We start from the raw sequence: 21,211 nt of genomic DNA on the forward strand, positions 1-21,211 counted from the left end.
CACTGGGAGCTTGGATAGGAGCTCAGGCAGGACTGTAAGACAATTTCAATGGTCTTCTTAGAATCTCCAACCATATAGAAAGATAAATTCTAGACCTTTATCAGTGCCTTAGAGACATGTGACTAAGGGTATTGTCCATGGTTAAACATCTAATGGTTTGGCAGAAACAGTGTGGCATAGCAGACAGAAAGATAGCTTCAGAGGCAGGAAGCCCTCAGGCCAAATCCTAAGGAATATTACCTATGTGACTCTTGGCAAATCACTTACCGGTATTTCCCCATGCATAAAACACGCCCTTTTTCGAAAAATTTGGGGTCTAAAAACTGGGTGCGTCTTATATGGTGGTTGTAGATTTTTTTCACTTGCATTTTCCGCTTTTTCGTGCTTGTTGTTTTTGCACTCGTTGTTTCACACTCGTTACCAGTATATTAGGTTACGTCTTGCCATATTCTACCCAGAAATGGCTCAGAAAAGATTTTTGTACAGTGCTGAATTCAAGTTAAAAGTGATCCAGTTTATAAAAGTGAATGGAAATAATGCTGCTGAACTAAGTTTGGTCCTCCTCCAACTGAGAAAACAATCCAAGACTGGCTATGGGAAGAAGAAACCCTACTGAAAACGCCATGGCAGAAGAAGGCCATGAGAGGCAAGTCAGCAAAATGGCCCGATTTAGAGAGGGAATTGAAGATATGGATTGAAGAGCAAAGGGCAATTGGAATTCCTGTGTCCACAAAGATGGTTCAGCATGAGACAAGAAGAATTGCTGATGAAAAAGAAGTTACTGATTTCAAAGGAGGACACAATTGGTGCTTCGAGTTCATGAAATGGAATGGACTAAGCATGCATACACACACCAGACTTGCCCAAAAAATACCCGAAAGCTATGAGCAGATGAATAAAACTTGAGTTCAGTAATTTTATGGAATACATTTTTTTTTCAAATTTTGGGCCCCAAAATTAAGGTGCATCTTATACATGGGGAAATATGGTAAATTTTCAGTACCTCTGGCACCTCCCCAAGACTAAAAATTTCACAACGGCTAATGAAGGGAGTACTCCACACTCTCCACACTGATGAAATCACAAATCAAGACCAAAAAAACCCACAAACAACATCTAAACCCTCTAATAATCTCTCACGAAACAGAATTCCTGAGGTTATTATTACCTCCTTTTTTCTTTGGATTTTGTCATAGTTCAAGCTAAAAGCTTAGAAGTACATCATCAGGGTGGAAGGGGAAGGGGAGGGAATAAACAAAGATTTTGTCAATAAACAAAAATTTTCTGAAAGCTGTGTTTCTTTTTCGTACCCTGGAGCCCCTTCAAATGTAAGCCCCTGAAAGCCCCATGGTAGGAGGCATGAGCATTTGGGTCAGCATTTATTCAAAACCACTCATGTTTTTCTTTTATCAGGAAAAAAAAAACCCACCAATTCAAAACAAAAGGCATTTAAACAGCATCACAAATGAATAATAAAGAAAATCCACCCCCCCCCCAGCCATTCATTGGGGCACACTCAACCACAGAGTCCCACACCAGCAACTGAAGAGGGGAAAATGCATGGAGAACACACACGTCATTCTGGTTTCATCCCATCTGAAGCCCCCTTTTACCTCCAGAGTTGCCACTTGCTTCATGTATTCATGGCCGCTAATGTCCTCTGCTAGTCTGGATTGGAATCTGCTGGGCTACTTTATCTACCAAGCAGTAAACTGTTGTTGGTCTGTTTGTTTTTCCACTGAACTGCAAGGTACAGATGACATTTGTTGGGCTATTTTCTCTGTTTTGCAAACATCCACTGGTTCCCTGATGAGCTTTTGAGTCAGCATATGTTGATTTTCCAATGAGCTGCTGCCATCTTCTGATTATCTGTTGAATTGCAGCCACTATGCATTTCCCTCTTTTCTGTTGGAAAGCAGTCACAATTTTTCTTGTGCCCCTAATCCATAGAGAAAGGGAAGGGAATAAGTATTTATATAGTACCTACTATGTGCCAGGCACTGTGCTAAGTGCTTTACAAGTATTATTTCATTTGGTCCTCACAACAATCCTGGGAGGTAGGTGTTATTAGTATCCCCATTTTGCAGTTGAGGAAACTGAGAGGTTAAGTGACTTGACCAGGGTCAAACAGCTAGTATCTGAGGTAGTATTTGAACTCAGATCTTCATGACTCCAGGCCCAGCACTCTGTCTACTTCCCCATCTAGCAGTCTTTACTTGTAAGGGTATCACAGCCCTTTTGTAAGTCAGACTCACAACCATATCCAGCCAGCCTGCCACAATTGTTTATCAGATCTATCTTTTGACTCCTTTGCTTCTGTCTCAGCAAAATCTCTCCTAGACCAGTGTATTAGACTGAACTGAGGAAACTCCATTCAATTACCACTGTGCCACTAGCCACTAGCACCGAGCCACACAAATTACTCTGGAGACTCACTTATCGAGACTTGTAGGATAGGGATGAACTAGAAATCCTTGCCCTGTGTTCCTACTAGCATAAAATGTTCTATTTTCCCTATACTGTCCACTCCATTCCCCAGTAAGAAAGGCAGTAACCCTACAAATAAAACTAGGTACTAAAGTTTATAGATGCACTTCACAAAAATTCATAAATTGGCCTACAACATGGTCAAAAACAACTTTCTGAATGCACAGAATTCAGATAGCAATCTCAAACTACATATACACAGATTTATATATTATTTATATGTAGACATATCCACTTTGGAATTGCTTAGCAAAAAAAGACTATATAGCACATAAAGCTATAATACACATAGAAAATGTTTCATGGATCAAATGAATAGGTTATATGTAATTAATCATTCAACCAACTAACACTTATTAAGTACCTTTCATGTGCTAGTCACTACGCTGGGTGTTAGAGATAGAAAGAAAAAAATGAAACCATACCTGCTCTCAAGGAGTACTGGGCTTACGACAATACATTCATAAATAAGTATATACAAATCATCTCACGTTTGCTCATTTCAGCCCAATACCTCCAACCTAGCACTTCAGTTCCTGCCTACAGCCCTAGCATGCTATATCTAGCCTAGATTCAGGCTGTTTCATTAGGCTTTTTCTCAAGTCATCTTTATCCCATGCTATCAAGTGCAAGGACCCTCCTCCCCACTTTCCATTTCTAGCTCTGAAGAAAGTCATCACAACAATAGTACCATTTCTGGAAAGGACAAGTCAGCCGATTGCCATTGTAGGCATCATTTACCATCCCTGTGACTTCCCAAAGCAAAACACAACCTCCTAGCCAACACTCTTCTATATGTGTTGCCTCCCCATGTTAGAATAAGTATCTTTGAGGATTGGGACTATCTCTTTTATATTTGTATCACCAGCACTTAGCATAGGGCCTGGAACACAGTAAATGTTTAATAAATACTTTTTGCATTCACTCATTCAAAATAAATATAAGATAATTTGGAGGAGAGAGATATTAGCAGCTGGGGAGATCACAAAGGGTCTAGGGTAGAGAAAAGAATTTAAATTGAGACTTGAATTCTAAAGATTCTAAGAAGCAGAGAAGAAAGTATATTCCTGGCATAGGGGACAGCATGTGGATAAATGAATGAATGAATGAGCATTTATTAAGTGCTTACTGTATGCCAAGCACTGTGCTAAGTGCTGGTGACAAAACTGAAGAGCGAGACAGTCTCTACTCAAGGAGCTGGTACTCTTATCCAGGGAAGACAATACCTTTAAAAAAGAAAAGGTAAGAGGAAGAAAAGACAGGGAAAAGGCATTTATATGGACCAAGTATTGTCCTAAGACCTTTATAAATATTATTTCACTTATCCTCATAACAACCCTGGGAGATAGACCCTATTATTATCCTTATTTTACAGTTGAGGAAACTGAGGCAAACAGTGATTAAATGACTTGCCCAGGGTCACAAAGCTAGTAAGTGTCTCAGGCTGGATTAGAATTCAGGTCTTCCTGACCCCAGTCAAAGAGCTCTATCCACTGCAACACCTAGTTGCTTCAATATTTATAAGAGAATTTATGCTCAGGATAGATGGAAAGACCTGAAAATCCTAAGGGTGCAACAGGAGGGCAGACGCCAATCTTCAAGGGTCTTTCTTATCATAAAATCATAGATTTTGAGCTATGAGGGACATGGGAGACCATATAATCCAATCTTTTCACCTTACAGATGAGGAAATTAAGGCCCATAGAGTTGCTATGAAACGGTCACACAGCTAGAACATCGCAGCATCAGGATCTGAGCCTAGGTCTTCCGGTTCCAAATCTAGCACAGATTCCACTGTGCCACATTACCCCTAAGATGAGCCTGTAGATCAGATAGCAGCGTCCAGAGGCCTGGGGGATATAGCAACAGGGCAAATGAATGGTAAGGCCTTGAGGTCTTACTGGGAGTAGTTGGCGATTTCCTGCCCTTTCAAACAGTGTGAGCAGCAATGTCCCTTCTTCAAGATAGTGGGGCCCGGACGGGACCCTCCCACCACCACTGGCAAAGGAAAAGGGGGCCTAAGGGTCTTTTGCCATGGATTACCTTCTCTCTACCCTCCTCACTTGGTAACCTCAACATCTCCCATGGATTTAATTATCATCTATATGTGGATCACCCCCACACCTATATATCCAGGCCCAATGTCCTCCTGAGCTCCAATACCACGTCATTAATTATTAGGCATTTTGAACTATTTTACTATCTTTCTCTGTGGGGAACAGGGCAATCTCCTATTGCCAACCAGTTCTTTGTCTTAAAAGACAAAAATGCAAAAACTATCACACACTTCCATGCCTGGAACCACTCCATACTTTCTGAGAGGAATGGGGCATGGCCACAGAGATTGTTCCTTGTTGGCATCTATCTCTTCATCTGCTTCCCTTGTGTGTAATAATTTGTTGATTGCTATTCCTATTTGTCTTTGCTATTCTCCACTGGAACTTTCCTGCACTGCACATACATACACACACACACACACACACACACACACACACACACACACACTCTATCCCAAAAGTTTGCATGAAGACTTTTAGGATGCTACTAGACTGCCAGAGTTCTATGACAAAAAAGGTTAAGAAAATCTGATATAGGGGCACCTAGGTGGTGCAGTGAATAGAGCAACAGCCTTGGAGTCAGGATGGACCTGAGTTCAAATCTGGCCTCAGACACTTGACACTTACTAGCTGTGTGACCCTGGGCAAGTCACATAACCCCAATTGCCCTGCCTTCCCCCCTACCAAAAAAAAAAAAGAATACCTGATATAGATTATCTTTAAAGTTTTTTCTGACTCTAATGTTCTACAATTCTTACATATATGGTATGAAAATTCATGAAACCTGGAGGAAATGCTAAGAAGAGTGGGTAAGGATCAAAGGAAGGAGAAATAGGTGATATTGTGGCTCACCACAGTATACCAGGCCAGAAGAGCAAATTAGATAAGGGGCTCCTGATATAAATAATAAATTTGGCACTAAGGCAAGATATAATCATGATGGGAGACTAACTGGCCAGTCACCTTCTGGAGGACTGCCTCTGCTAAAAATTGGGTAGCTGATAAATTCTTGCCTTGCCTTAATGATAATTTCATCTTTCAGAAGGTAGAAGAAGTAAAGAGAGTAATTGCTGGTCTTGTCTTGATTCAGAACAATAGGCAACTGGATTGGAAAATGATGGGAATCTTGGGAGCCAATGACTATGACAGCTTAGAATTTATATTAGCATAGCCATTGTCTTATATATAGTAGCCACTTAATAAATATTTCTTGAATGTACCTTAGACTTTAGCAAAATAGATTTCAAACACTTCAGTGTTGGTACAAGGGAAATAAGAGGCTTTCAAGAAAGAAAATCTGGTGACAGTGTCACAATTGATTATGATGAGGAAGAGAAGGGTGTCATATCTACAGAATGGCAAAGGCTTATAAGAACAGGATAAGGAAGGCTAAAGTACAATATGACATAACGGTTTTGATTATAGTGGGCATGCCCAAGAAAAGTCCCTAGGACTTTATGTTCCATGTTACTTGGTCCTCAAGTAGAGAGATTCCCTGGACTACATTTTCCAGAAGTCTATATGTCTGGCTACAGTGCTGTGATTTCACTAGGTAAAGATTTTGGTGGGGGTGTTTTGGGAAATGGGTGATTTTAAAAGTGGGTCTTCTGGCAATAGTAGGTAGTACACAAAACCATGCCTGGGAGAATGCTTGAGTGGTCTTTCCATAAAACTTTGAAGCCAGAGAAATGCTTGGGAGGCGGGGAGGAAAGAGTGTAAAGAAAGTTAGATATGACAGACCTCTGGAGAAAATTGAATGGGAATAGAAAAGAATATACCATTTTCTCAGATGTACATGGTACCTTCACCAAAACTGACCATGTATTAGGGGCATTAAAAAACCTCATAACCAAATGCAGAAAAGCAGAAATATTAAATGTACCCTTTTCAGACCATAATTCAATAAAAAATTATACATATATTAAATTATATTCAATAAAGGGCCAGGGAGGCATACATCAAAAATTAATTAGAAACTAAATGATTTAATCCTAAGGAATGAATGGATCAAAAACCAAATTATAGAAATGATCAATAACTTCATTAAAGAGAATGAAAATGAAACATACTACCAAAAATTGTGAGATGCAATCAAAGTAGGACTTAAGGGACATTTTATATCTCTGAACACATACATCAAAAAAGATAAAAAGAACAGATCAATTAATTGGGCATGCAACTATAAAAAACCTAGAAAAAGAACAAATTTTAAATTCCCAATTAAACACCAAAATGGAAATCCTGAAAAGCAAAAGAGAGATTAATAAAATTTGAAAGAAAAATGTTGAAAGATAGACAATTTAAAATAAGGGCTGAACTAAATGCGAGAGAGAGATCTCCTCTGGCCACTTGGACAGGACTGAGACCGAGGCTGTTGCTAGACTGTAGAAATCCCTTTCTCTTTCTCATATCTGCCAGTGTGAAAGAGGACAGAGACGAAAATGAGTACATGAGAAAAGTACTGTGGCTCTAGAAAGACCTGAGTTGCATCAAGAGAGAGGAGGAAAGCCACAAAAGATCCCTGAGCTCCTGAGTCACCTTTCTTGACTGAACTAACTCCCTATGGAAGCAACTAGGAGGAGAAACTGAGTTTCAAGACTTTTAGCTTGCTTGCCCGAAAAGGACTGGGCCTGAACATAAGGATCACATGGGCTAAGAGGGGATGTCCATATTAAGTATATGTATGTATGTGTGTATGTGTATGTGTGTACATGTATATACACACATATGATTCATTTATTTTAATTTAATTTTTAAAATTTATTTTAACACACTTTTTAAAATTTTGAATTCCAAATTCTCTTCCTCCCACTCTTTCCCCAGCCATTGAGAAGGCATATTCATTTTTTAACATTGCAATTGAGAAACATTATGGCATAGTAGATACAGATCTAGCCTCTGGTTCATGACAACCTCTTACGAAGCTAGCTACTTATCAGGGCTCCATACAACTACCTATATATAAGTCGTAGAAGAGTTGCTGATCTGCATTGGCAGAGGGAGTTTTTTTTTTATTGGAAACTAATAAAATCTCAGATCTGGACCATAAAATAATGTAGTGATGTAAAGGACCTCACCTTAAAGGTAGCAGAGATGGCACAAGGTCAAGAACTTGGTTGGTGTAGTGGCCTTTGATGTTGCCAAGGAGAGATGCACCCACCTGAGCTGTATGCCTGTTGGTCAGAATGAAAATCTCCCAACATTTCTCTCCCCAACCTTTAGGGAGTTTGGATTGATGCATTCAGACTTTGACTGACTCACCAGTCACTCTCCTAATAAGAGAGGAAGGTTGCTGCTGAAGCTGAGCAAAAGGAGAATGAGGCTGGGGAGTACCCATGTCAGGAGCAGAGGCAGGTGGAAGGAATGGCTCCTTGACTAGTCAGCTGCTCTAGGAATCAAGAGGGGTACTCCCAGGAGCTGTGAAGATAAAGCACCAGGAACGAAACTTTCAGCTAGAGGTTACGTATGGGCAGGGAATGCCCCAGAAGCACATAACAGTGGATTTATTGAAACTGTTTGAACTGCCTAGTCCTAGGCTGATGATTCCTCATGCTCCCCCTGCCTCTTCACCTGCCTCTCCCTTTCCAAAAGACGTGTGCCTATTCCCTGAATCTCTTTCTAAAGAGTTGGTTTGCTTTCTCTTTCTTTTTGTATTTTAGATACGAGACACATGGTTAACTATTTCATTGCCAATCTACATATTTCATTACTCAAATGTCACAAAGGAAAGGAAATTCATGAGAGACAGACAGAGACAAAGAATGAGAGAGAATGAGAGAGAGGGAGAGAGAGAGAGAGAGAGAGAGAGAGAGAGAGAGAGAGAGAGAGAGAGAGAGAGAGAGATGAAGCTAAAGGGTGTGAGGGAATCATTCTTTTGATAGTCACAGAAAACTTGGTGGTTCCTGAGCGCTCTCTGGTTTTGGTTGGTGTGCATGGCTGCCTATATTTGATTGAAGCATGATGTTAGGTAGGCCCAGAGGACTTTAGGATATTTTTTAAAATGTAAAAATTTTTAAGGTCAGCTTAAGTGCTTCAGACACCTCCTGTGACTGAACTTTCTTGATTTTTTTGTACAAAAAAATTTTTTTGTCTAGTTTTCTTACTGGGTCTCTTGTTCTGAACCAAACAGCTGTATTTTATTATAGCTCTAATTGCATGCTTATGCTCTAAACTTTTGCTAGAGATATATCTTTACCAATTTTTCACATTGTGTGCTCTTTAGCAATGATATTTATTGCATTCCTCTGTACACTGTAATTATTATTTAAACCAAAACTAACACTGTCAGTCCAGGGATTGGAATGTTGGTGTGAAATGATGTACTTGTCTCTCCAGAGGGAACACATAGTATTTGGTTTGACTAATACATTGGGGGACGAGGATATTGAGAATGTACTTAGAGATGCTCTCTAATTTAGGGAGACACCATATCGTGTTATCTATGTTATATAAATTGTCTGAACTCAACAAGCATTCCAACATTCCTGCAGTGATGTAAGTGTGAGAGAATACTTAGAATCTAGTCACTAGTCCTCAGCACCAAAGATGAAAAAATAGAAATAAAGGTCAAGGCTTTCTTGCGAAAGGAGGGATTGTCTAGTGATGCCATGAGATATATGGCATTGTGGGCAATATGGTATGTAGAAAAGAGCACTGGTTAAGAAATTCAAGGATTTGGGATAAAAGTCTACTTCTGATGCTTATTGCCTATGTGGTCTTGGACAAATCATTCAACCTACCTTGGCCTCAGTTTTCTCATCTGTAAAATTAGGGCATTGGACTACATGGTCTCTGGGGTCCTTTCTACTTCTATATCTATGCCATTAAAACACTGGCATATATGGGAGAGACAGGAAAAGATAATGAATGACTTGTACAGTTGTCAGTACATATTTACAGAACTTTCTGCCCCAAGTGAAGAAGCTTCTCAGGAGACTATCCATGCATTGTTTGGGAGAAAGCATTTGTATCCTAGGTAGCAGTAGCAGGGAACTGATTTGAATAAGAGGCTGTTAATGGACAGCCTCTAGAGACTTGCATTTGATATCATATATGGCCTTTAAATCACAGGGTAGTGGTATTTGTGAAGACTAGAGAGGTAATTCTGTGACTTGGAGGAAATGGGAAAAGCCTAGAGCAGTTTTTCAATATCTATCAGCTAGATGGTGAAAGTCCTTTGTGGAAGGTCAGTTTCAAAGACCAAGAGTCCAAGAAGCAGCGACAGAGAAACAAGCCTTCAGATTATTCCAGATGAGCTGTGGGTTGAATGGTGATCAGAGGAGAGAGTGAAAGGTTGGTAATGCAGAAAAGAGACTCCTAGTGGCTCCAAAGAGAGGTGATGAGAGCCTACACCAGGGTGGCAGCAGTATCAGAGGATAAAAAGGAGTACCTTGGAAAGGTGTTGGAAATGAGAAATCAACAGACCTTGGTAACAGGTTGGATATGGGGGTGTGGGAGAGAGGACTCTATAAGGAAGCACTGAAGTGAAACAATAGGGAGCTTACATTATAATGGAGGAGATACCACATGCACATATATGCATTCAAAAATATGTACAGATTGAATACAAGGTATTTTGGGTAGAGGGTGCACTAGCAGCTGGGAGGGACCAGGAAAGGCTTTATATTATAGGTGAGAGTTGAGCTGAGTCTTGAGCTCATTGACAAGTTGGTGAATGTCCAGAAAGGGGCAATCAGGATGGTAGTGATGGGCATCAGAACATTGCTACTTGGTCAGTTAGAAGAACTGAAGATAGTTAACCTGGAGAAGAGATCTGTTTGAGAAACATGATGGTATTCTTCAAAAATCTGAAAGATTGTCATATGAAAAAGGAGTAAAACTTATTCAACTTGTCACCAGAAGGCAGATCTAGAACCAGCTGCAGGAAGGCAGATTTCAGCTAAACATTAGGGAAAACTTCTTAATAATTAGTACTATTCAAAAGTGGCATGATAGTAAGCTCTTCCATGTGTTTCACAGTAAAGGCTAAACGACTACTTGCTGGGAAGGGAACAAACATCTATTAAGCATCTACTATATGCCAGGAGGACAGCTAGGTGGCACAGTGGACAGAGTGATGGGCCTGGAGTCAGGAAGATTCACCTTCCTGAGTTCAAATCTGGCCTCTTACTAGCTGTGTGACCCTGGGCAAATTACTTAACCCTATTTGCTTCCATTTCCTCACCTATGAAATGAGCTGGAGAAGGAAATGGCAAACCACTCTACCAAGAAAACCCCAAATAGACTCACAAAAAGTCAGACATGACTGAAAACACACACACATATATACACACACTATCTATCTATCTATCTATCTATCTATCTATCTATCTATACATATACATATATATATATCAGGCACTGTGTTAAGTGCTTTACAAATATTATTACATTTGATTTGATTGAAAATGTTATAGAAGGTTTGGGTCTATGGTCTGGCTATATGGGTTGGACTAGATGACCCTATGGTTCTCTTTTCAACTCTGACATTCTAGGATTCTCCAACTAAAGGAGAGTATTTTCTTAACAGGTCTGAGCTTTTAAATTCTAATGATGTTGCCCCCTTTAAGGAGACAATGCACTTCTTCCATTCAAATCATATGACCATAAATATAGAATTAAATAGGACTTCAGAGGCCATTTAGTCTAATCCCTTTATTTTACAGATGGAGAAACTGAGGCCCAGGGGTCCATAACTTCCCCAAGGTCACATAGATGACAGAGCCTGGATTTGAACCTATGTCCTCTGACTTCAAATTTATTCCTCTTTCCATTGTACTCCACTTCCTCCAAGCATTTTTAGGATTCCCCATTAGGAACTGCCTTCAGTGTTATTTATCAATCCTTCAAGAAAAGCAGCCTCTTTATTTTATAGTCAAACTTTTACAAGTCTATAGTAAATGCTTGAAAATCAAGAGCTTAATAGGTCAAGCACCCCAATCATGTGCTTTTGCGGATGAGACAATGATAAGGCTGTCGGGTCGGCTAAAGATGTAAGGATATACCTTGTTTAGTGTACATCTATATGTTTCTTGCATGAATGAATTCATGTCTCCAGTCTTGGCCAATGGTGGCCAAATAGTATGTGTGTCTGTATGTGTAGTCCTAAATGTAATAATAATAGCTTTGCTTATATTATCTTATTTGATCCTTACAATAACTACGTGAGTCGGTCAATACCCATTTAAAAAGTGCCTACTATGTACTAGGCACTGTGCTAAGTGCTAAAGAATAGCAAAAAGCAGTCCCTGCTCTCAAGGAGTTCACAATCTAATGGAAAATATATTCTTCCATATGAGTGATTCATCTCCCAGACCACTTCCTCCTAACATATCTGAATATATGATTGTACCTGTACTGGAAACAATTCCCAGCCAAAGTAATCTTGACAATATTACTTCATCATAAGAAACAGTGAATATAAAGAATTCAGAGAAGCAAGGGAAGACATGAATTGATTCAAAGTAAAATAATCAGAATCAGGAAAGCAATTTACTCAATAACTACTACAAAGAAAGAAGAAAAAGCCCTGAATATTGTATAATGATATTGACCAAGTGTGGGCTTTACAAAGAAATGAGAAAAGGAACATCTCCCACTTCTTTAAAGGGGTATTATGGAAAATGGGCCATTTCACATACTGTCACACTCATTTATGTGCAGTTTTGCTCAACTGCTTTTTTAGCTTTCTCCTCTGGGGAGAGGAGAAAAAAGGGTTATATTTGGAAATGACAATGATACGAAAACAAAAGATATCCAATAAAAACATTTTAAGTCATTTGTCTTTTTCAGAAACACAAGGTTTAATCCAGACCTAAAGTATCATTCTCTTGTATTCCCAAAATGAAAACTCCCTGCCCAGCTATCCCCTAATTTAGCAGACCGAGCAGCCAAAAGACAAGACTAGCCAGTGAAAGGACAATTACTGACCCAACAACCAAAACTGAGAGACTTCTAACCCTAGTCCTCAAGATTTCAAGGGCTGAGGGTTCCCCCTTGCCGTAGCACTAAGTAAGAGAGGAACTGGGGTTTGTAAGTACTGTGACTTCATCTGTTTCCTGTTTCAACAGGACTACTGAAAAAAGAAAGGTCGGTGGAGGAGGGAAATGCCAGCAAGGATTGGAACGGCAGATTGAAAACCCCAAACATCAACCATTTCTCTTGCCCCATCTGAGACCAGAGTCAAACCTGATCCCCTAGAGAACGGGAATGTTAAGGCCCCAACACTGCTGCTCCTAAGAATACTCCCTTCTGCTGCTGGCCTGAAAGCATCTGGGACAAAAAGGTAACTGGGGGAGAAGCTTGTGTATTTTTGCCCATATCCGCATTTTGGTCTCTGACTTTGGGGTGGGTCAGAGAACGTTTTCACGTTTGATCTGCCTGGGGCAAAAGAAAGAAACACTAAAATGAATACTGTTGGGTGATCTGAAGAGCAGGAAAAAATAGAATTAAATTCCAAGAGCTCCAGTCAATGAGGACAAAGGGCAGCTGCCATCTCTTCTCTATATGATATGTAAGAAAGGAAACAAATGTGTATTCACAGGATCTCATGAGATCACAGATTTAAAGCTGAAAAGGATCTTAGAGGTCATCTAGTCCAATCCCCTCGTCTTATAGATAAGACAGCTACGGCTCAGACAGATTAAGTAACTAGCCCAATGGGTAATAAGTAATAAATGGAAGAGACAAGAACTTAAGTCCTCTGATTACAAATTCAGCACTCTTTCCACTACTCTGTTATGGTGAATGAATGAATGAAATACAGTCATCCCTCCAGAAAGGCGTAGGGATCAGGCTACTTGAAGATGAGTAAATGGAGTAGACGTTCTCTCAGGGCTCCCTTCTAGCCCGAATTTCATATATTAACTACTAAGCAGTGACGTTCCTGTTGGAGGGACTGTGGAAACTCATATTCAGGACTATAAGTGATCCTAGAGACCATCTAATTCAATCCCCTCATTTTTATAGGTAAGGGACTGAAACCTAGAGAGATTCATTGATTTGTTCAGGATCATACAACTTGTAAGCAGTTGAGGCAAGATTTGAAGCCAGATCTTCCTGACTCTGGGCAGCTAGGTGGCACAGTGCATAGAGTGCTGGGCTTGGAATCAGGAAGACTCATCTTCCTGATTTCAAATCTAGTCTCATATACTTACTAGCTGTAAGAACCTGGGAAAGTCATTTAATCTAATCTGCCTCAGCTTCTTCATATGTAAAATTACCTGGAGAGGGAAATGACAAACCACTCCAGTATCGTTGCCAAAAAAAAAAATGGGGTCAAGAAGAGTGGGACACAACTGAAATGACTCGGTGTCAACAATTCAACAGCAACCAACAACTTCCTGACTCCAAATTGGGCATTCTATCCTTTATTCCGTGGTGCCTTTCAGAGGTTTCCCCTCCTATCTCTAATTCCTAAGACACAGACAGACAGGGCCCTTACTCATGCAGGAAGTCCTGATGATTCAGCAAACTAACTTGTTAGCATAAAGTCCCTCAGGAATGGGGGGTGCAAAGTCAAGGGGAGTGCTGACCCAAGCGAGAGGCAGATGCTACTCAACCCAAAGACATAAACTTCCCCACTCCTTAGGAGCACCTCCCCTTGACACACTTCTTAGGAAGGAGGATTGGAAAAGGGGAACCAAGAATACCACAGCTTCTCTTCCTGGGCTCACTGCAGCCCACTGTTCATTGAGCACCAGGTATTCCTTCCAGATGCCACAAACCAGACACCTGACCAAGAGTGAGTATAAGTATCTTCTCAGTCTGGCCCTTCTGTGAACCAGTCAGAGTACAGAGTACCATAGGCTCTCCATTTCCTTTCTCTTCCCTTGCCTATGTCTCCAGTGCCCAGATTGGCAGGCTTCCTACTCCTGGGAAATCCCAAGACTTGGGTAATTTTGCTGCTGGCACTACAGGGCCAGAAGTATTTCTAGGACCATGGCTACCTCCATTCACTACTGTCCAGAAGAATTCACCTGAAAGGCTAGACACATCAGTCAATCAATAGATCCACAAGCTCCTCTAATATGCCAAGCACTGTGACAAGTACTAGGTATACAAGCAAAAGTGATAAAAAAAAGTCTCTGTCCTCAAGAAGTCAGAGTTTACATTCTATCAAGGGAAGCACCATGTACATATACTTGGCACAGAGTCAGTCTATATAAATGTCTGCTATGATGATTATCACATGTGTAAGTATACATAAGTGATGATATGGGGATAGGGAAAAGCTAGGAAAAGTTCTGAGACCATGGGAATCTAGGAATTTTCCCCTTCTCGAGGCGTCCTTTCTGCCAGGACCCCTTCTTGGGTCACTCACTGCACCTGCCCATTGGGAAGCGGGGAGCTGAGCAATTAATTAATTGGATCAGTGTAGCCAGCTGAGCTAGAGTCATCTCCCTCTGTCCCACCACTACCTCTATGATCTTCTATAGTGTGAGGAAGGGGAATTATCTCAACTATTCAGATCATTCACCTCAGCTACAGAGCCTGAGAGTCAATTGGTATCAGTAAGAATCAGTAAAAGTCAGAGGCAGGATAGGGTGGTGCCTGGAATACCACAGACACTTCAGGCAGCCTGTTCCCCACCTCCCAATCACCCTCTTCCTGTGTCAGTCATGTTCATGCCTACCTGACTAGTCCAGCCTGGACAGCAGCTATGCCCAAGCTAAAGAGAAACACCCCCCAATCTTCACCCTATCCAAAGAGGCCACCTCAAACTTTGGGCAAATATCCACTCCCCACCCAGCCCAGTAAACATCACATCCTAAGGTAGCCAGTGAGAGAAAAGGACAGGATGCACAATTTCCCCAATCTACAGCAGGCTTAGATTCATTGGGGTCCATCGATCTCTGTTCCAGCAGCTGCTAGAGAGGGAAATGAAAGGCCTGTATAATAACCACAAGGCAGGATGTAGAGGGAAGGTAGGTGGGGCAAGAGTTGGGGGTGGGGGAAGGGGAATAGGAGGGGAGAAGAGGAAAAAATACAAGAGCCTTAAGTCTAGTGCTAGACACTATGTCAGAAGTGAGACCATGTGGCAAAGAATTAGAAATTGAGGGGATGCCCGTCAATTGGGGGATGGTCAAACAAGTAGAGAAATGTGAATGTAATGGGATACTATTGGGCTATAAGAAATAATGAGCAGGCAGATTTCAGAAGAACCTAGACTTACATGAACTGATGCCAAGTGAAGTGAGCAGAACCAGAACATTGTACATAGTAGCAGCAACATTGTGCGATGATCACTAAGATAGACTTAGCTCTTCTCTGCAATGTAAGAATCTAAGACAATTTCAAAAGACTCATGATGGAAAATGCTGTACATATCCAGAGAAAGAACTATGGAGTCTGAATGCAGAGTGAAGCAGACTATTTTCACTTTTTTTGCTTGTTTGTTTTTATTTTCTTGTGATTTTTTTTCCTTTTGTTCTGATTCTTCTTTCACATGACTAATGTGGAAATATTTTTTAAAAAGAAGAAGAAGAAGAAGTGAGACCATGCAGAGGCACAGCAGTATGACTTTTACTCTTGACAAGGGTCTTTGGGGGAGTTAGCAATATGTCTATAATGCTGTGATCTGATGAGGTTTGCTGATGCTAAGGGTATATGATCCAGGGAGGGTTGGCAGGTAGTTCTAACACAGGTTTAGGAAATAGAGAGGCATGGCCTTCGTAGGCAGACTGCCTTAAAAAAGGAGTCTCCTTTCTAGTTATTGAGCCAGGAACTGAAATCTGAGGCTTGAATTATACCCTTCTTTGCATATAGCAGTAATCCAACATATGCTTAATGATTACTTGAAATGAGGCTAAAAGTCATGTCCTGCCTCTGAGACTGGGCTTTGGGATAGAAGAGGAACACTGATTTATGGTTCAACCATAGAGGGACACCAGTGGGAGTTCCAATCTAGAGCTTTGGCTGGCACCAGGCCTACTTGCCTTAAGAACAGTCCTTGATAGTCTCTAGTAACAGTCTATTCTACGAGATGGGGTGAAGATGTTGACTCCCTTCTAAGGACAGAACTCTATAGAGTCTAGAGAACAAAGAGAGAAAACTTCAAGTAAATCTTACGAAGGCCCTAAAAAATGAAGCTTTTAAAAAATGATTTAAAAAATGAAGTTAAGTATAGCTAGGCAAACTGGATAAAATACTGGTTCTGGAGTCAGGAAGATCTGAGTTCAAATGTGGCCTCAAACACTTACTAGCTGTGTCACCCTGGGCAAGTCACTTTACCTCTGTTTACCTCAGTTTCTTCAACCGTAAAATGTAAAACAGCACCTAATTCCTTGGGTTGTTGTGAGGATCAAATGTAAAGTGTTTAGCACAGTGACTGGCACATAGTAGGCACTTAATAAAGGCTTGTTCTTTTCCCTTCTTCTCCTTCACGGCAGAGGTAGGGGATTCCGAGTGTAGAACGTTGCATATAATGGTACACTTTTTCAGCGAAGCAGAACTTTTTTCCCTCTTTTTTATTTGTTATAAGAAATGGCTTTTGGGGGAAAGGGGGAAAGACATGTTGGGAAATCTAGGAGATATAAAACTAAAGACATGAATAAAAATTTATTTTTAAAGAATTAAGTCTAGCCTCAATTAAAGATTCATGTCCCCCAAAATCTGAAAACTCCTTACGGTTTTTACTTAATCCATGTTCATGGCATTCCTGACTAAGAAGGATGGAAAAGGGAAGATATTACTTCCCATTTTACAGGAGTAAACTAAAGGCAAGAAAGAAGTAGGAACTTGCCTAGGAGACAGAAGCTGTCAATGGACTCAGGAGGTCAGACTCCAGAACAGCACTCCATTCTGCCCATGTTTGTCTCTCTTCTTTACAGGAAAAGGGTTTGGGGGCTTGGTTCGGTTTGGTTTTCCTGCTCCACTGATACAAAATTCTTGTCCCTCTTCATGCCTCTTGGCTTGCTCTAGGATAAGAGAGGCATCCTAGGAACCAAGAGCCAAGCAAGACAAGTCACTAAAGCATCATGATCTACCCAGAGCCCAAGCCATTAGCTAGACCAGCCCGGAGAGCTGAGACCTATGAGGCCAAGTGTGAGCGTCGACAAGAGATCCGAGAGAGCCGTTGCCGACGCCCCAACATGACCACATGCCGCCAGATGAGGAGGACCAGAAGAAGGCCCCGCAATGAGCAGCCCCAGAGCCCTCGTCAACAGCAATTTTTTAAAAGAAGAAACTTGGAGGTGGAAGAAGGGAAAGTGAAAGGCTCATTATCTGAGACCCAGGGGGTCTTAAGTAAGGAAGGTGACCTCCAGGTATCCAACCTCTGCAGTGGCATGGAGTCATCATCTGGACAGCAGGTAGCCACTATGGAGGGATGTTCACACTATTTGCCCTAGTCTGGGGCTGAGGGAGGAACAACAGAGAATAAACTCACTTAAAAGTGATTTAAAATCAATCCCCTTCCCTTCAGCTATATAGTAAAGCTGCCATTTAACATGACTAACCTAATCAGAGTTCTCAACCAACTTTCTGCATCCGGGGGTTCCCCATTTTGGTACTGGACTCGGTGCAGACACCCAATTGTCTAGATCTGTTACGGTTCAGAATTCCTGAGCTCAAGCAATCCAGAAACTTCCGCCTCCCTGGTAGCAGGGATTATAGTTACATACCAGCATATCTGGCCAACATTTTTTATTTCAAAACTTCTTGAAAATCTTCCTAAAATATATCAAATACATATCCTTCCTTGTTAAGGATAACATAGAATGGAAGATTATATCAATAATATAGATGGAAGGGTTTTGTTGTTGTTTGGTGGCTTGAGGATCCTGTGGGTCCTTAGGACTATCATTCTGAACATAAGATTTTTTACTTTCACTCTCCTATTCATTCCAACACATGTGCTACATATAGTGCCCTACACTAGGCACAAAGAATGCAAAGATGAAAAATGACATTATGTCTGCCCTTTAAGGAACTGACAGCCTACTAGAGGGATGAGAACTGTAGGTCACTAAATATCACTAGATAAGAGAGGTCAAGGGAAAAAAATAAGCATTCCGTGGAAGAAGACATCACTTCTAGCTGAGAGATTTAGGAAAGGCAGTAGGAGGAGGTGGTACTTGAGCTGGGCCTGGAGGAAGGGAAATGACCACATGGCAGAGCTAAATAACAGATCTGGAGTCAGAAGAGACCTCAGAAGCCAACTAGTCCAACTCATTCATTTCATAGATGAGAAAACCAGCCCAGGGACCTTAAGTGACTTCCCCACAGTCACACAAGAATAAGCATCAGAGGTAAGATATGAACACAGGTCCTCTGACTCCAGAGTCAGCCCTCCTTCCACTGCACCACATTGATGTTCAGGCTCAATAAAACTATTGCTACAGTATATATCTCATGGTCAGTTCAGAGCCAGTCCAATCGACTACGCCTCTCACACCTACGTTATTCCCCGTACAAACCCTCATCAATGGTCAAGTTGGCCTTCTTGACATCCCCTAAACACAGAATGTTCATTCCTACCCCCAAACCTTTGTACCTTTCCCTCGGCCCCTCTTCCTTCTACATATTCAAATCCTATCCATCATTAAAGACCTATTTCAAACTCTGACTTTGATTTTTCTCTTCTCTATAGCATTTAAAATTGGTATTACAACCAGGGGTGGAGAACCTGCGGCCTCAAGGCCCCATGTGGCCTTCTAGGTCCTTGGGTGCACCCTTCTGACTGAGTCCAAGTCTTACAGAACAAATTCTTTTATTAAGGGGATTTGTTCTGGGAAGTGTAGATTCAGTCAAAGGCCACACTTGAGGACCCAGAGGGCCAAACACAGCCTTGAGGTCCTGTGTTACTTCCCCTCAACCATTAGTCCTTGTATTGCTTTTTCATTGTTTCACTGTTGTTAATCTTGCCTTCCCAAATAGATTATAAATTCTCAGAGGCAGAGCAGACAGCAAAAGTGTTTGCTATTTTTTCAGGCATTCCCACTATGACTAGAAAAGCATTAGGCCCTGAATAGGTATTCTATCTATCAGTACCTCTTGATTGATTCATCTGCAATTAATCAAGCAGACTGATGCTGAAAGAACCTTATGTTCAGAATGATAGCCCTAGAAAACCATGAGATCCTCAATCAACCAGAAAAAAACTCATTATATTATCTATATATTATAATATATTCTGTATTATTCTTTCCAAGGAAAGATACATATTTGATATATTTTAGGGAAGACCTTCAAGAAGTTTTGAAATAAAAAGGATTGGCCAGGCATGCTGGTACACATCTGTATGCTCTGTTCCCAAGGAGGGGCTGAGGCTGCTGGATCATTTGAGCTCAGAAGTTCTGAGCTGCAATAGATCTAAAGCCAATCAGGTGTCCATACTGAGTCCAGCACCAATATGGCAAGCCCCCAGAAGAAAGGATCCGTCAAAATCTCTAAGCATAAGGGGGAATTGTCCCAGATCTGAAAGGGAGCAGATCAAAGCTATTGTGTTGATTGGCAGTGGGATTGGGCCCATGAGTGACCATTGTACTTCTAGCCTGCCAAGACAGAGAGAGGAGAAAGAGAAGAGGAAGAAGGAGAGAAGAAAGAGGTTTTCAAGTTTACCTTCCTAAAAAATGAAATTAGTTACCAGAGTTTTCTCCCAACTTTCCAGTTACTCATCACTTTACTTTCCTTAGAGACCCTGAATCTGATAAGATTCCCTGGACTTTCTGTCCCTTTCTAGTGCAATGCTCAGGATTATAGAATGTGAGAATGGAGAACAACATCATAAATAATCTAATACAACCCCTACCTGAAATACAAATTTTCCCTAGAGAATTCCTGATTAAAAGTCATTCAATCTCTACTTGAACACTTCAATGATTCTGTCTGTCCAAAAGATAGCATTTCCAATATTCAAAAAGAACTATCCTAGGGCCTCTCCATTCCCCCAAAACCCCCATTTAGTCTTCGTTAGATTAAATATCTCCAGTTCCTTTGACATGCTCTTGTGACGTGGTTTGAAAGCTCTTTGCCATTTTGGTCACCTTGGCCTGAATGTAAGGCTTATCAATGTCCCTCCTTTTTAAAATGTGGAACACAGAACTGGACACATTCTTCAGATTTGGCCTGTCCAGGGTGTACTATAGTAAGATCTAATTTTGAATGCTATGCCTCCATTATTAATTGCAACAAGATTTTGTTAGCTTCTTTTCTATTTGTCCTAGCACAATGTTGATTCTTATTAAAACTGCAGTCTGCCAAAATCCTGGAACTGCACACTAACCACATCACTCTTTATCTTCTATTTATGCCCCTGATTTTTTTAACTTAAATGTCATCTCACTGTTCTAGCTTGTCTTTGTATTTTGACAATGCTTGTTGGGTTAAATGCTTTTTGATTTGGCTTGATCCTAATTCTGTCATCCAGACTATTAACTAAGCCTCCCAAATAAGAATTTCATTTGATAAGCATGCCTTCAGTGTTTAAAACACTCATTTTATTGATGAGAAACTTGAGGTATAGAGAAAGACATAGGCTCTTAGAGTCAGAAGAGATCTCACAGGTCATCTTGACCAAATTCTGAATCCCATCTACAATATCCATGACAAATTTTCATCTAGCTTCTTTTTTTTCTTTTCTTTTTTAAAGACTGGCTTTCCCTTTCTTGCCCAGACTGGACGTGCAGGGGCTACTCACAGGCCTGATCTTACTACTGACTGACGCA

The 21,211-nt window shown here is 40.8% G+C and overlaps 1 protein-coding gene across 2 annotated transcripts in view; it reads left to right on the forward strand.

The window, feature by feature from the left end:
• The first annotated feature begins 12,648 nt into the window (after positions 1-12,648).
• The window catches only part of TRAF3IP3 (TRAF3 interacting protein 3), a 35,737-nt gene continuing 27,174 nt past the window's right edge, over positions 12,649-21,211 (forward strand). Inside the window, exons 1-2 of one of the 2 annotated variants that reach the window (XM_036756949.1) lie at positions 12,649-12,828; positions 17,466-17,854. In XM_036756949.1, the coding sequence (XP_036612844.1) occupies positions 17,522-17,854 (333 nt within the window). In that variant the 5' untranslated portion in view covers positions 12,649-12,828; positions 17,466-17,521. Of the gene's footprint in view, positions 12,829-14,238; positions 14,287-17,465; positions 17,855-21,211 lie in introns of those variants that run through there. The other variant, XM_036756950.1, reaches the window with a different exon arrangement.

The sequence above is a fragment of the Trichosurus vulpecula genome, chromosome 4 (assembly GCF_011100635.1).
Source record: "Trichosurus vulpecula isolate mTriVul1 chromosome 4, mTriVul1.pri, whole genome shotgun sequence".
Classification (NCBI taxonomy): Eukaryota; Metazoa; Chordata; class Mammalia; order Diprotodontia; family Phalangeridae; genus Trichosurus; species Trichosurus vulpecula.